The sequence below is a fragment of the Pseudoliparis swirei genome, chromosome 3 (assembly GCF_029220125.1).
Source record: "Pseudoliparis swirei isolate HS2019 ecotype Mariana Trench chromosome 3, NWPU_hadal_v1, whole genome shotgun sequence".
NCBI classification, from domain to species: domain Eukaryota; kingdom Metazoa; phylum Chordata; class Actinopteri; order Perciformes; family Liparidae; genus Pseudoliparis; species Pseudoliparis swirei.
This window is the reverse complement of record NC_079390.1, coordinates 23,438,606-23,454,081: the sequence shown is the minus strand read 5'-3', so window position 1 is coordinate 23,454,081 and position 15,476 is coordinate 23,438,606. Positions and strand designations below refer to the sequence as shown.

Here is a 15,476-nt window from a genome sequence, read left to right as displayed (position 1 = left end):
CTGACAATGCATATTGTTGAGATGTTATTTAATTGAACTTTCTATAATTTAAAGTCATATATTGACAACATATATATATACATATATATATGTATATGTATATATATATACATAGATATTTATATATATACATATATATATAAGTGTTATATATGTATACATATATATGTATATATACATATACATATATATGTATATATTTATATATACATATATACATTTATTTCTATATGTACATATATTTATATATATACATATATTTATATATGTATATACATATATATATATATATTTACCTTTACCAGAGCTTATTCATGCTGAAGTCGGCATATTTCTTAATGTAAAGGTGCAGTTGTATTTTAGTCCCTTTAAAATAAAGAATTATAACGATGATATCTTGAGTTTCATTCATAAAATGTTTTAAATACACATTTTGAAAATAAACTTTAAATGTGGAGCGAAGGTGTCACGCTCCGGACTTTCACCCCGGAGACCGGTGTGCGTGTCCTTCAGCAAGTCAACTGATCCCAGACCTGCACCTTTATTATACAATATAACAATATAAGACTATAACACTATAACATTATAACAATATAGCAATATAACAATATAACATAACAATATAAGACTATAACAATATAGCAATATACAAATATAATAATATAGCCGTAGTTATATACTTAGTTCTAGTTTCCTCCTCAGAGTCCTGGCGGCGGACGAGTCAGGGGAACCGGAACCTTTCCCCTGGTGCATGCTGGGATATCCCGTGGCCTCAAGCTCCACCCACAACCCTGAAGAGGAACACGGCGGTGCAGAACTTTGATGACGGAGGACTCTGGCCCAAAAGTTCTTTCAGCGTCCGTTATTTATTGTAATGTCATTATCAATGTAATGAATAATTGCTGCTGTCTCGCATATATATCACTCTGATAAACGTTACACTTATACATTTTGTGTAATTCCTTATTTAACGTGACTTATTTTTCATTCTAGCATGCAGATAATAAACGTACTCGTACGGCGTGCTGTGATTGGCCGAGGTGTTTACGTTAAAGAAGAGCCCGGTGACCTCTGGTGACCTCTGGGACCTCCGAAGTTACCCCCTCGGCATGGCGGCCGAACACGAACCTCCTCCCGCGCCGCCCGGTGGAACCTCTTGGTAGTGCAGAATTCAGAAAGACTTCAAAGATGGAGGCGGTCGTGGAGATACTCTGTTGCCTTCCTGTGCCGCCCCCTGGTGGCTCTGTGGCGCGTGTGAGTGTGCTTGTGTGTGTGTTCGCGTGTGTGTGTGTGTGTGTTGGACTTTTTTCCTCCATTAAAATTCGGAATAAAAAATGGTCGTCCCTCCCCTGAGCTCCTATTGGTCGCCATCTCCATATTAGATTGGGCTCGTGCTTATGGGTTCATACAGTTATACATATGGCTGGGAGGAGGAGCTTTTCTTCACCTCCATTCTTGAGCCTCAATTCCCTCTGCAGACACACTGCAGGGGCGCCCCCTAGTGGCCCGATGGCACAGTGTATTCTACAGGACTCACACACATGTTGACCAATGGATTCTAGTGGGGTCGTATAAGGCTCAGTCATTTCAAATTCGTGTTAAAGTTTGGTTTTCACTTCCAAGTTGAAGTTTAGGGTCTACAGAAAAATTTGAGTCCGAGTGTCAAACACACAGATGAAAAATGGCCTCTAGGGGGCGCCGCAAAATATGTAAACTGCTACAACTTTTGATTAGATTATCCAATTTTAACATATGAGGTATGTATGGATTCAGAATTAAAAGGAGAAACAGGTATACCAAGCATTTGGTGACCAGATAAAAATAAATACACTTTTAGCCCAAAATATTACATGGACACAAGCGAAATTATGCTTTTTTTGGAGATAAAGTCTGGAAATGTCCTCAAAGTTGCTATGACAAGAGCAGTACAACAACTTCAAAAAGAATGTGCTGGACTCACATGACACACCACTGACAGCTCCGATCAAGCGAAACAACTTGATGTTGTTCCATGAGAAGAAAACACGCAAGAAGACAGCAGCTAAACTGAGGATGCAGCACTTCAAACGTCATGCAGAGCTTTATGGGAAAGCTTTCATTGTGCTGGAAAGCCGGAGTGGGAATTTGGAAGATTTTTTCTGCCACGAGTCTTCGCCATACCCACCTGCATTGTCATGCGAAGGATCCCTCAACTCCTGTACGAAATCAGATTTGTTGTTTTACATCCTGTGGAATCCTAAGAGTGGAGGAATATCTGACAGTGAGGAGATAGTTGCACCAGATCTTTATGATTTCATTGTCATTGATGGTGGAGCACTTATCCATTCACTGCCTGGCACGACTGTCCAAGGGAAGACCTTTGAGTCCTACTTGACAAGGTGTTCTGCCCAAGAGTTCAACGTGACCAGAAAAGATCAACACGAGTGGACATCGTCTGGGACCAGTATCGTGCTTTGACAATCAAAGGAGGAACAAGAGAAAAGCGAGGATCAGGCACCCGACAACGCATCTCTGGCACTGCCAAAGTCCCAAGAGATTGGCAGGCATTTCTGGCAAATGAGGATAATAAGACAGAACTGTTTTCATTCCTGTCAACTGCGCTTGTAACAAATGGACAGTTCCCAGATGACAAAGATGTCTACATAACAGCAGATGATTGCGTCCACCATGTTGGAAACAGTCCTCCAATGGATCGCTGCAACCACGAGGAAGCTGACACTCGTGTCCTAGTGCATCTTCTCCATGCCCTCCAAACAGCATCAGTTGGGATGGTCTATACTGGAGACACAGATGTTGTCGTAATCCTGCTGAGTAATTTCCATCATATCAAGGCTTTGAATGCAACTGCAGAAATCTGGATCTGCTTCAAAACTGGAAAGACATCAAGAATGATCTCCCTGAACACTCTCGCCACAAAACTGGGCACAGAAACATGTAAAGCCATGGCTCTCTTCCACGCATTCACGGGATCAGACAGCACATCTTCTTTCAAGTTCAGGGGTAAGCGATCCTGCTGCAAATTGATGCACGAAGTTCCACACTTGACAGAGGAGTTCGCAACCATCATTGAGACTCCATTCCAAACCTCTCCAAGGCTGAAAGAAGTTGCAGTAAACTTTGTCTGTAGGCTGTACTCCAGTGAATCAAATGAGGAAAATGATGTTGATCTTCTTCGAATGAGGCTATTCTCACAGAAGACGAGGGATGTTGAAAGAATCCCCCCAACAATGGATGCTTTGGATCTACATCTCAAAAGGAGTGTCTTCCAAGCAAGCATCTGGACAACAGCCCACATGTATGCACCTGTATGGATTTGAGTACTATATAATCACAAAAAAACCATGCATTTATGTATTCATTCATTTAGGTCTATAATGCCTGACAACAACCCCACTGACCATGGGTGGAAAGAAGAGGACAGCAAACTTCTTCCCATTTGGACTACGATACCACTTGCCAAAGACGTATTACAACTAGATGTGAAGTGTGGTTGTACAAGTACTTGTACAAGTCGACCTGCCAGTTCTCGGTGCAAGTGCATGAAGGCGAAGTTAAAGTGCACACGTCTGTGCAAGTGCACATGTCAGAACTTCTAAGACTGACATAGAATAAATCAAAGAAGTAAATTATAGTTATCATTGTAGAGTGAAGTTCTCAGAATAAATGTTAGCCCTATGGTCCTCTGTTCATTTTTTGAATGCCAGAAAAACTATTGTTTATCTTCTTATTGTTATTGATTTACTTTCTTCCAGATATAAAGTTCTTTTGTGAAAATTTCTTGTGAATAAAATGATGGCTTGTTGGCTTGTTGGCTTGATTGATTGATTGATTGATTGATTGACTGACTGAAAAAAGTCGAGACACCTGATCCTAAATCAATACATAGAAAGTTCATGGCTGTTACTACATTTTGCGGCGCCTCCTAGGGCATAGAATAGAAGAGTGAGGAGCATTTCAATTTCAGTTTAATCACCACACAGTCTTGACTTGTGAAATAACATTAAAAAGTAAAATTCCTTAGCAACTGTGAGGATATTTTCAGACTTTATCTTTAAAAAAGCATAATTTCGCTTGTGTCCATGTAATATTTTGGGCTAAAAGTGTATTTATTTTTATCTGGTCACCAAATGCTTAGCATACCAGTTTCTCCTTTTAATTCTGAATCCATACATACCTCATTTGTTAAATTTGGTTAATTTAATCAAAAGTTGTAGCAGTTTACATATTTTGCGGCGCCCCCTAGAGGCCATTTTTTATCTGTGTGTTTGACACTCGGACTCAAATTTTTCTATAGACCCTAAACTTCAACTTAGAAGTGAAAACCAAACTTTAACACCAATTTGAAATGACTGAGAAAAATTACACATGCATCCGACCCCACTATTCAGGACTTTAAGCCAAATGTCCATGACCAAATATTTTGGTAAATCTCGGTGTACATATGAATAATTAATATACTTTAAATTAGTAATAAATATACATTAAATGAGTAATTAATATACCTTAAATGAGTAATTAATATACGTTAAATGAGTAATTAATATACGTTAAATGAGTAATTAATATACTTTAAAATGAGTAATTAAGATACTTTGAATGAGTAATTAAGATACCTTAAATGAGTAATAAATATACCTTAAATGAGTAATTAATATACTTTAAAATGACGACAAATTTCCCCTTGGGGATTAATAAAGTATATATCTATCTATCTATCTAATTAATATTAGGGCTGTGAAACGATTAACATGTTTAATCGGGTTAATCACAGGTTTCTGTGGATTAATCATGATTAATCACATATTACCGATATTCTCGGTATATTTTGTGAGAACATAGAGATTTATGACAAAAGACGGATATATACATTTATACATTCTTCTATACAATGGTGCTGCAACTCAGCAGTTATTTAGCAGTTTTCTTCCATATGGAACATTAATACATCTTCATCCTAAACAGAATGTTTAACCCTCCTGTTACCTTTCGGGTCAATTTGACCCCATTCAATGTTTAATGTCGGTGTTCTTTGGGGTCAATTTGACCCCAGGCTGTTTTTCACTGTGTCAAACTTATAAGAAATATCAACTTTTTTATATATTTAAAGGGCTATTTAGGTAGTCAACAAACAAACATAAAGTACCTCACACTTAAACTTGGGAAGCAATATTAATTCTAATAATTTTCTGTAGGTTTTAATTGCTGGGGTCAAATTGACCCCGAGGGTAAAATATGTTAGTAAATGTAAAGGAGGGTTAACCTCTTCCACTCCACTGAGGACGCGGCGTCCTTAAGCCCCGCCCCTTCCCTTTAAACGGCTCGCTCACGCAGACCACGTCAATCAACATGGGCATGTTTGGTATCCCAGCATTCAACATATCCTCATCTTTGCAAAGAACATATACATTTTCTTTTATTTCGTAATAATTTTTCACAAGAGGAGCCCTAACACACAATGTCTAAAGTCGCGATCAATGCAGCAAGTCGGGTCTTGCAACATTTCGACGGAGAAAACGTACATAATACACTTTCTAAGTAGATGTATTAGCGGAGGTATTAGCGGAAGTACTAGCGGAAGTTAGCAAAGAGCTAGCGGAATCAGAAAAGGTAAAAAGTTTTACAAAAAAACTTTTTTTTTGGTGCGCTGTGTCTTCCCTGACAGTAACGTGTTGAAGCCAGGAGACCGCGCTGTCTTTGCCCGGGCCATGAACACGGTGATTTGCTCCGTTTTTGTTTGACTACATTTTATGAGTAACAGTTAGAATCAGAATCAGAATCAGAAACAGTTTTATTGCCAGGAATGTTTACACAAACGAGGAATTTTTTTTGGTGGAAGGTGCAACATTTGGACATGACAAACAAACAACAATCAACACGACAGAAAGACAACAAATAATGTGAAAGTGTTTGGGTGTGTGCTTCAAGTGGTGTGTTTTAGTTAAAAGTGTGTTACGCGTGGCGTGTGTTTAAGTTAAAGTGCATGCAAATAAAGTGGCATGTGTGTGGAGGAGGCCTCAAGTTAAAGTGCATGTTAAAGTGACGTGTGTGGAGGAGGGAAGAAGAAGGAGGAGGGAGGAGTGGGAGGAAGAGGAAGGAGCGGGAAGAAGGAGGAGAGAGGAAGGTGGAAGAAGAGGTGGTAGTCCTGGGGGTGACAGTCAGTCAGTCCGGGTTCCATTGATGAGCCCGACTGCCGACGGAAAAACTTTTGGTGTGGCGGGTGGTCTTGGTCATGATGGACGCAGCCTCCTCCCGAGGGGAGGGACTCGAACAGGGAGTGACCAGGATGGGAGGGGTCAGCGACAATCTTTCTGGCCCGCTTCAGTGACCTGGAAGTGAACAGGACCTGGAGGGAAGGCAGATTGCAGCCGATAACCCTCTCGGCCGGCGGATGATGCTCTGCAGCCTGCACTTGTCTTTGGCTGTGGCTGCAGGGTGCCAGACGGTGATGGAGGAGCAGATGATGGACTCAACGATGGCCGTGTAGAACTGTACCATCATTCTCCCTGGCAGGTTGAATTTCCTCAGCTGCCTCAGGAAGAACATCCTCTGCTGGGCCTTCTTGGTGATGGAGCCGATGTTCAGCTCCCACTTGAGGTCCTGGGTGATGATGGAGCCCAGGAAGCGGAAGGACTCCACAGCGTCGACGGGGGAGTCACACAGGATGAGAGGGGCGGGTGGGGCTGCATTCCTCCTGAAATCCACAACCATCTCCACTGTCTTTAGAGCGTTGAGCTCCAGGTTGTTCTGGCTGCACCAGGTCACCAGGTGGTCAGTCTCCCACCTGTAGGCGGTCTCGTCCCCACCAGAGATGATCCCAATGAGGGTGGTGTCATCCGCGAACTTTAGGAGCTTGACGGACTGGTGACTGGAGGTGCAGCTGTTGGTGTACAGGGAGAACAGCAGAGGGGAAAGAACACAGCCTAGGGGGGTGCTAGTGACTTTTCATGCGCGAAGACCGGCATCTGAACTCTGCGGCAACCGCGATCGACATATTGAGCACCCCTGCATTAAAACATTGGTGCAAGTGACATTTTTTCGTCCCGATGTGCGCACACACGCCGGCATCCGGCGAGACGGGGATCGGAGTCGTGTTAACGTGACACGTAGAGACAGAATGACATGCTGCTGGTTCGAGACGACCAACAACAGACGGATTGGAAGCTCATTCTGCGCATGCGTTAAATGCGTTTAAAAAAATAACTAAGTTAAACCTGTAATTTAATTAACTGAGTTAACGCGTTATTTTTCACAGCACTAATTAATATACCTTGAATGAGTACTTAATATAGTTTAAATGAGGAATTATTATACCTTAAATTAGTAATTAATATACATTAAATGAATAATTATTATACCTTAAATGAGTCATTAATATATCTTGAATGAGTAATTCCTGCACGACGTGTATTGCTGGTGTAATTATTGGCTTCAGATTATAATAAAACGCATTAAAAAAAGAAGTTTATTATATTTTTAGCCTTCAAATAAAACTTATTAGATTAATATTTAAGGTTTTAAGAGGTCAAACGCTATACATTTAATGAATAAACCTAGAGGTAAATACATATTTCTGCATATTCTTCAGTAACTACTAGACTGCATATAAAAATAATTATACATAAACAATGCATATGCATTGAATAAATAATCTAAATATGTATGTATAACTTTAGTCACAGGGGGCAGTTTTCTGCAGGAGTTTCAATTTTAATGGTTTAAGAACATTTTGCTGAATCTGCAATTTTCACTTTCTTGGCATTTTGAGTGCAGAACGTTTATAGTTTTATTACGAAGAAAAAGAAACTAATCTCAAAAAGATAAGACGGATGGACGCTAACGCCTCGTTATTCATTGAAAACATTTATTACATTTTTTATGATGCAAACAGCGAGTCTCCACCCGGGTGGGGAGCGCTCACGAAGGAATGAAGGAGACACAACGGGACAGAAACAAGTGTGTTAGGCGCAGTTTCATCGCTTCTGATAAAAAAAAGAAAAGAAATAAAGAAAACATGATAATCAGCTCTCATCCAACATTTTGGCATCTTTTTTGTTGTTTTGTTCCCTCCCCCCTCCCCTCAGCCCCTCCCCCTCCTGTTGATGTTCTCTCTGGAAGAATGATCATTACAAATCAAAAAAAGAACAAGGCATGCATAATAGTTTCTGGTAATGCACATAGATCAAAGGACACCAGTTATAAATAAAAAATCCATGTACGGTGGTATTGTACATGCCATGTGTGTGTGTGGTCAGGCTGTGGGACTCTACACTATCTACACTGGGTCACTGGAGTCCACCTGGACATGGTCTGTGCCGGAAAATATATCTGCAGGCTGGATGTGTGTGTGTGTGTGTGTGTGTGTGTGTGTGTGTGTTCCTCTCCCTGCACACCATCATCATCATCATGCTGTTCATCCACAACTTTGTCTCTTAAATAGTTTTCATCTTCACCCGACTCCGCCCGCATTATTTATCTACTATTAAAACGCTCCTCTTTCTTTAAACAAAAGAGGGGCTCAGCCCGCCGACGCGGATCCTTTCTACACGAGACAGAAGTCGGCTTCTACCCCTCCTCCCCCCGAGAGACCGAGGAGTGGACCGGTCCACTGCGGTGGTAAACGGGTCGACCGGACGACTCGAGCGAGCGCCGCTCACGTGGCCACGCAGTTAGTGTACAGGAATGTTATAAAGAAGAAAAGAAACAAACCAAAATGTGTCGATTAAATACTAAATGAGTTGAAAGAATGTTTTTTACTGTTAAAAAAAACAAAAAAAAGTGTTCTGCAATGTATACAACCACGTTCTCTCTCTCCTCGGGGATCGTTGGCATACCAAAGGACTCATGTACAGATTTACAGTTATAATGCATCCATCATCACACTCAGATGGGGGGGGGGGGGGGGGGGGCAAACAACAGACAATATAGAAAAGAAACATCCGTTTGAATTTAAAACCAACGATGTCACTCTTCGAAAAAAAAAAAGACAGATGGAAACGAGTGTGTGTGTGTGTGGAACCAAATGTTCGACCAATAAAAGTCTATTGGGATCGAGTTGGACTGGTTTCCCCGACGGCCGAGGCAGACTGGTTTTAACCAAACATGGGGCTGAGTGTGATGGTACTGGTGGCAACGGTGGGCGTCTTGAGTGGTTGGGTTTTAGCGCACGCCCCGCCCCCCTCCCTCTTTCCCCCCCACCCCTTCCCTCCCATGGCGGCGTGGCGTGGGCTCTAGTCGATGTACTGGGAGAGCCAGCGGAAGCCCTCGCCGTAGCCCTGCCTCTTCAGCACGCTGCACATGAACACCTCCAGGGGCCTCGTGTTCAGCTCCTTCACGGCGATGGTGCCCTACGGGGGGGGGGGGTCACAATAAACACCAATTAAAACAACAACAAAACACCCACCGCCGGATCTCCGTGGCGACCGGAGGACGTCCGCCCACCTTGCCCGTCGTCTGTCCGTACAGCCCGAAGATCTCCCGGAGCTTCTCCTCGCTGACGGCCTCCGGTCGGTCGATCTTGTTGCCGAGGATCAGGATGGGCACGTTGCCGATGGTCTCGTCCGTCATTAGCGCCTGATGGAGGGAGGGGGGGGGGGGATTACGATGCGGCTTTAAAAAACTAGGAATTAAATAAGATGATATTCAGCGCCTCGAGCGTTGGCCTCGTGTTTGTCTTGCGAGCGCCGGATGAATTCAGAGTTGTGTAAATAGGGCGGAGATCAAAGGCAGAGAGGCCACGCCTCCTCTTTGAGCGACTGTTCAACATCGGTGGCGAAGAGAAAAGAAAACCCCCCACGGTAACGCCGCCAGCAGCACAAATAGTGAAGATGTTATTGTTTATTTTAGCATTTAGAAAGTGGAATGGAGTTCATAACTGTCCTCATCGTCTCCGCTGTCCTCAGCCGGCGTTCACTTTGAAGAGTCGGCGGATTTCCTGGAGCGTTACAGCCAATCGGCGTCTAGACAGGAGGTCGAGCTCATTGGGACGCTCTCATAACGTTCTCATTAACATGTTCTAACCTAAAAAGGCTTTTTATTCATATATAATGCATCGCGGCCACAGTTGGAATATTCTTCTTTGTATAACCGACGTTGGCGGGCGGCGTTTCTCTTCTACGCCGTCGCCCACAGCTCCGCGACACGTTCAGGTCCCCGGTACGTACGTCAAGTTCCGTTTTTGATTCGGCCAATCGGACGAGGTCTGCGCAGTCCACGAGGAAGACGATGCCGTTGATGGCGGGGAGGTAGTTCTTCCACACTCTGCGGGCTGCGTGACCAAAAACACGACAACAAGAACACGAGCGTCAGTCCTCAGCTGCTTCACATACGGCCGATACCTCCATCGGGTCATTCAACAACCATACGGCCACATCGGGGCGTCGCCAACACACACACACACACACACACCTTGTGCGTGGCCTCCAAGGTCGAAGGTGGTGAAAGTCATGCCAGCAATCGTCAGCTCCTCCGAGGCTGGAGGAGAAAAACAAAACAAAGATCAACACATCTGAAACTCAGTTAAAAGATGTGTGTGTAGTGTGTGTATATATATATATATATATATACACACGAATACAACCAAACGTTGTTCACGTGGTTACAGTTACAACTCGTACAAATTGCTAAGTGTAAAAATAGAAAACATAATTGGCGATAACTGAATGTGTGTGTGTGTGTGTGTGTGTGTGTCTCACTTGGATGTAGAGTTGGCACATGCTGTCCCAGTCTGTCATCTTTGAGCATGTGCAGTAGCGTCGTCTTGCCGGCGTTGTCCAGGCCAAGGAAAACTAACTTGCCAGATTTCTTGTACAGTCCTGAAAAAAAACCCCAGAAACATGTGAGAGAAGGAATGAAAAGCCGGGACACGAGAAACCGCGTCAGTGGAGACGAGCTCCACGACGTGAGACCGGGTGGTTCAGAAGGTTTGGGAGAGTCGTCGTGCTAAGACTCGCTCTGAACCGGATATTCAAACACGCGCCTCCCGTCGTCGTGCTTTGCGCGGACATGTTTTTTTTGGACCGAGTCGGGTCCCCGGGGACGTCACCGCGGCAACAACCCGTCCGACGGGGAGAACCGGATGGGCGGGAGCTCGGGGACGAAGAGTTTCGGAGTGTTTCGTGCTGGCGTTGCCGTGTCAGATTGTCGTATCGCATTCGCCCGGTGAGCCAGAAAACAAACCGGTCTCTACTTAAAACACGCAGAACCAGTCGAGACAAATAGAGACGCATCAAATGCATCTTTGAATACGACTTCCAGACTCCCGGCAGTAATCAGAGGCATTTGTGTGCACATCGACAGGCGGGTCAGGATAACCGGCCCGGTGCCGATGTCCACGGGACGTCTTCGAAAGTCTTTATCACTCAAATTATTATTAATTATTATTATTATATAAAACGGAAAAGCTTTTTCCCCTGCCGTTGATCAGGAAATGTTACTTCATTGTCAACATGGTCGTCGGTTGCCTGATCGATGAATCTCTCTTCATTGACACAAATTGGAACGTTTTTATTATTATTTTATTAAATTGATATTTTAGAAAACGCTCCACCGTGCGTCCATTACCTGTCGATCCATAACGGAGGCGGTGAAGGTGAGCAGGGGAGTTATTCTGCTCACCGGCCGTCAAGTTATGATCTTTTTTTTTCTTGTTTATTTGGAAAAGCGGTAATCGTGATTTATATATATATATATTTCTACAGCGGTGGAGAACCCTTAATTTAAGACATCGATGGCAGATTAAAGGCTCCGTGACATCTGTTAGCGCGGCCGATCGGAGTCATTGAACGTCCTCCTGGAATGTGGACCAGCCGGTCCGGACGGTGCTGAAACATCACAGTATTTATTTATCAGACACACACACACACACACACACGCTGCTTCTACCACAGCTGGAATGGATTTCTAGAGACTCGGCTCCAGTCTTCAGAGCTGACGTCTCCACGCTGAACCGGCTCACGATGTTACATAACATCTCAACAGCAGCTTAGAGCTTCTCACTGCGCCACTTTAAAACTCTTTGCCGTGACTATTTAACGTGGGTTAGTGGTTCACCGGTACTTACCTAACATCTGTAGTACGCTATTGACCCCGCTATAAATCCAATCTAATATGAATGACATATCCGGAGCTGTTAAATCCTGGAGAGAAACAAACAAAAACAAAATGCAGACGTGAGAAGACATGAATGCACAGAGGAGGACAAACACAACCCAGCCGGGATGCGTCATTTGTTACGTCCACAATTATCATACAAAAAGGAAGCGAAGCAATGAGATTACAACAGATTACACACGCGTCTCATTTTTGGATCTTTTCGTATTCCTCCCCCCCCTGCAGATAATCTATCTAAAAGTTATTTTTGTTGTCGATGTCATCCACAGTCCCCGCTCCCGCCCGTAAACACTGAGCTCCACAGTGAGCGTTAATAAAGGACGTGTCAGCAGTGAGACGCCAGCATCAGCATTCAACTGTCACGGAGGGACGCGTTGAGGGGAAGGCGTGGAGACGGGATCCTCCGAGAAAAGAAGAAGTACAAAGCGCCGTCACGAGAGCTGAAATGTCCCAGGGGAACAATCTATGCTGAGAATTCACTCAGAGGACACACTGCTTGTTTAAATTACGCTCAAAGTTGCACGAGCGGAGGAAAGGTGGAAGTTCAACTGTATTATGTAATCTATTGAATTTAGATTTTAACATTTTAAGAGCACATTTCTTGGTCAGATGACATGTAAATCCTCCTGATGAGGATACAGTAGAGGTTCATTACATCACATGTCATTTAGCAGACGCTTTTATCCAAAGCGACTTACAATATGTGAATCAACCGAGAGTACAAACTAAGAACAACAAGAATACAGAAAGTAACATTTCCTCAACATAGTCGAACTACGAAAGTACCATAATAAGAGCTATTTCAGTGCCACTGAAGTGCTAATCTGTGTTTTAATCCAGATAGTCGGAAAAAATGTGTTTTCAGTTTCCGCCGGAAGATGAAGAGACTTTCTGCTCTTCTGACGCCAATCAGAACCCATCACAGAACTGAGCCGCATGAATATGCAGTGGGATAGATTCTGGCAGCTGGCGATAAGAACAATGAGAGCCTTTCTCCAGCTGATGATTGGCTGATTCCAGTCGGAGTCTTTGGACAGGAGCGGCGAGCACCGATCACACGCCGTCGGACCGACCCGTCTGCAAAGGAAGCCCGGTCTGAGCCGCCTCCGATAAGCTACCCAGATTGTATTTCAATCAGAACTGAATGGATAAGACCCGTTGAGACGTCATCCGCTTGCTGTTTGAGTGTAAGCAAAACCTGTGTTTTGCTCATTCGAGCACGCGAGCTCGTCTCTCCTCGTCTGCCAGCGCCGCCTCGCTCCCGTGGCTTTTGGAGACGGTCACATCGCAGTGAAGTCAGGGTTCTTACACATTTTGACCGATGGATTTCCAGGACTTTAAACCAAATTTCCATCACCAAACTGAAATCTCTGCACGTTGCGTATTGAGAGCTATCGCTGGCTTATATTTTGAGCGTCTTTCTTTAAAAAAATATTTTAATTATTTCAAACTCGGCGTGAATGAACATGTGATTTTAACAAATTTCCATTATGTTTTTTCCATGACTTTTCCAGGCCTGGAAATGACCATTTTAAAATGCCATGACTTTCCCAGGTTTTCCATGACTGTACGAAACCTGTGAAGTCCACCGGGGCCGACCTCTGGCCCCGATTACGCAACATGCAAACAACTCCAGGGCCAAAGTGTAAAGCGGCCAAAGTTCAAGCCCAAACAAACACAGCTGACCGACACGTCAGCCGGCGTCAGAGACCGAGGCTCCTGCATGTGGCGCAACTGAAAGCAGCAGAATCTGTTGTGTTGGTGTTTTTTTCAGGGGTTTATACTAACAAAATGATCAAAAAATCACAATAAACCACATTAAAGTGAAGGTGACCGGGGGGATTTGACGAGAAATGGCGCAACAACATCAACAACACATCTGTTTAGGAATATATGAGGACAGGATTGTTTACGTGTATTTGCCTCGCTGCACGTATTGACAGCTCGCCTTCAGAATTATAATCGGCATCCGCCTCGATGCTTTTCTGCCTCCTTCCTTCAAACAACTGGAAATGTGTCTTCACACAAAAATAATTTGCGTGCGCAAACAACGACCTTTTAGAAACGGGTTTTTCCCAAAATTGAAACTGTCTTCGTTTTCTCTTAATCTTAAGATTACAAGCGGGAGTTGGGAGCAAAAATAGAGCTCACGAGACTTGTGTGACTCCCATCAAAGTGAGAGACACTCACGTTAACGTGGATCGAGTTGTCAACGTAGCAGATTAGTTGGCTAACCGTTACTTTGACGTCTAAAGTTACATTGGCTCTAGATTTTACGTCACCAAAAAAATTAAAAATTCTCCAAAAAAGAACCGCACTTTAATATGATATCAACTCGTGTCGAAGTAACACACACAGACACGTTAAGTGTGACTTTATACAGCTTCGGGGTGAGGCCCAATAAGAAGGCAGCTAGCAGGAAGCAACGAGCTACGTGTCATATTCTGCAGCATCGAGCGGAAGCTAGCTCCGCGAGCTAACCGGCCGTTAGCTGCACACCAGCAACACCGGGGGCTCAAACCAGCAACTCGTTTCCTTTTCTACATTATAACTGTTGAAATAAATCAAACTTGTGTCCGGCTCGAAAGCTCTTCGATTATAAAAGCGAGCTAGCAGCGGTGAGCGTATCGTGAGCTAGCGCAGAGGATGCCGAACGCGACCCTTTTCTGGGGAAATTATATCGTAAAAAACACTCACCCGGTTTTCTTTTTTAGGTGTTGAATAATTTACAGAGCGCGTTCGGTCTTTTAATCATGTAAGTTGGTCTCCCGGTCCCTTAAAGAAAAGAAAAAGACAGCCTGTCAGGTGTTCCTCTCCTTTTTCTCGGTGTTTTGTTGAGTGAGCCACGAAGCTGCAATGGCTGTCCAGCAACTCCCAGAAACTCTAACCAGCCGCTTCCTGCTTGTGTTACACCATCATATGTCCGACAGGACAACTACAGTAAACCCTTCGTGTACCGCCTTTCTTTTCTCCCCCTCCTTTTTTTTTTTACGATGAACACACTTGTTTCACTGGATGTTTTTTTCCATACAATATTTTATAAAGGAAACAAAGACTGGTTTGAATCTTGAAAAAAACGACAATGAAACGATTTATCTCAGACAGTAATCTGGACTTTAAAGTAATTTAAACGATCTCTTTTGGCAATAAAATGCCGCTGAAACTAAACGTAGGAAATACTCTTAAATTATATCCGGGTGGATTATGGGACATTTGACCGGTTTCATCACACTAAATAACATTATCTTGTTTCCATTCCGACTTTAAACACCAAGAGCACCGGCGGAAATGCCACGTGTACACACTGCGCATGCCCGACGAGTTTTACGTTGATCCTGGGTGATCCCAACTTCCGGTGAAAGAGGAGA

At 43.6% G+C, this 15,476-nt stretch overlaps 1 protein-coding gene and 2 long non-coding RNA genes across 3 annotated transcripts; 2 read left to right on the top strand and 1 right to left on the bottom strand.

Annotated features, from left to right (window-relative positions):
- The first annotated feature begins 312 nt into the window (after positions 1 to 312).
- LOC130211370 (uncharacterized) lies at positions 313 to 1,353 on the top strand. The gene is made up of 2 exons (XR_008835018.1): positions 313 to 888; positions 994 to 1,353. It is a non-coding gene; the product is annotated as an uncharacterized LOC130211370 (long non-coding RNA).
- Positions 1,354 to 2,413: 1,060 nt separating this feature from the next.
- LOC130211358 (uncharacterized) lies at positions 2,414 to 3,803 on the top strand. The gene is made up of 2 exons (XR_008835013.1): positions 2,414 to 3,295; positions 3,368 to 3,803. It is a non-coding gene; the product is annotated as an uncharacterized LOC130211358 (long non-coding RNA).
- Positions 3,804 to 7,844: 4,041 nt separating this feature from the next.
- sar1b (secretion associated, Ras related GTPase 1B) lies at positions 7,845 to 14,992 on the bottom strand. Its single transcript, XM_056442036.1, has 7 exons — positions 14,806 to 14,992; positions 12,059 to 12,134; positions 10,692 to 10,811; positions 10,405 to 10,470; positions 10,161 to 10,264; positions 9,439 to 9,570; positions 7,845 to 9,344 (listed from the first exon to the last, which is right to left on the bottom strand). Exons 2-7 carry the CDS (start codon positions 12,114 to 12,116, stop codon positions 9,228 to 9,230), a joined length of 597 nt encoding a protein of 198 aa, XP_056298011.1. The 5' UTR covers positions 12,117 to 12,134; positions 14,806 to 14,992; the 3' UTR covers positions 7,845 to 9,227.
- Between the last annotated feature and the right edge of the window lie 484 nt (positions 14,993 to 15,476).

Excerpts from the sequence above, each read along its gene's own strand:
- sar1b (XM_056442036.1), bottom strand. The coding sequence starts at position 12,116 with ATGTCATTCATATTAGATTGGATTTATAGCGGGGTCAATAGCGTACTA. Across the intron at positions 10,812-12,058 it reads TAGCGTACTACAGATGTTAG|GACTGTACAAGAAATCTGGC; the intron begins GTAAGTACCGGT and ends GTTTTTTTTCAG. Across the intron at positions 10,265-10,404 it reads CCTTGGAGGCCACGCACAAG|CCCGCAGAGTGTGGAAGAAC; the intron begins GTGTGTGTGTGT and ends TTGGTCACGCAG.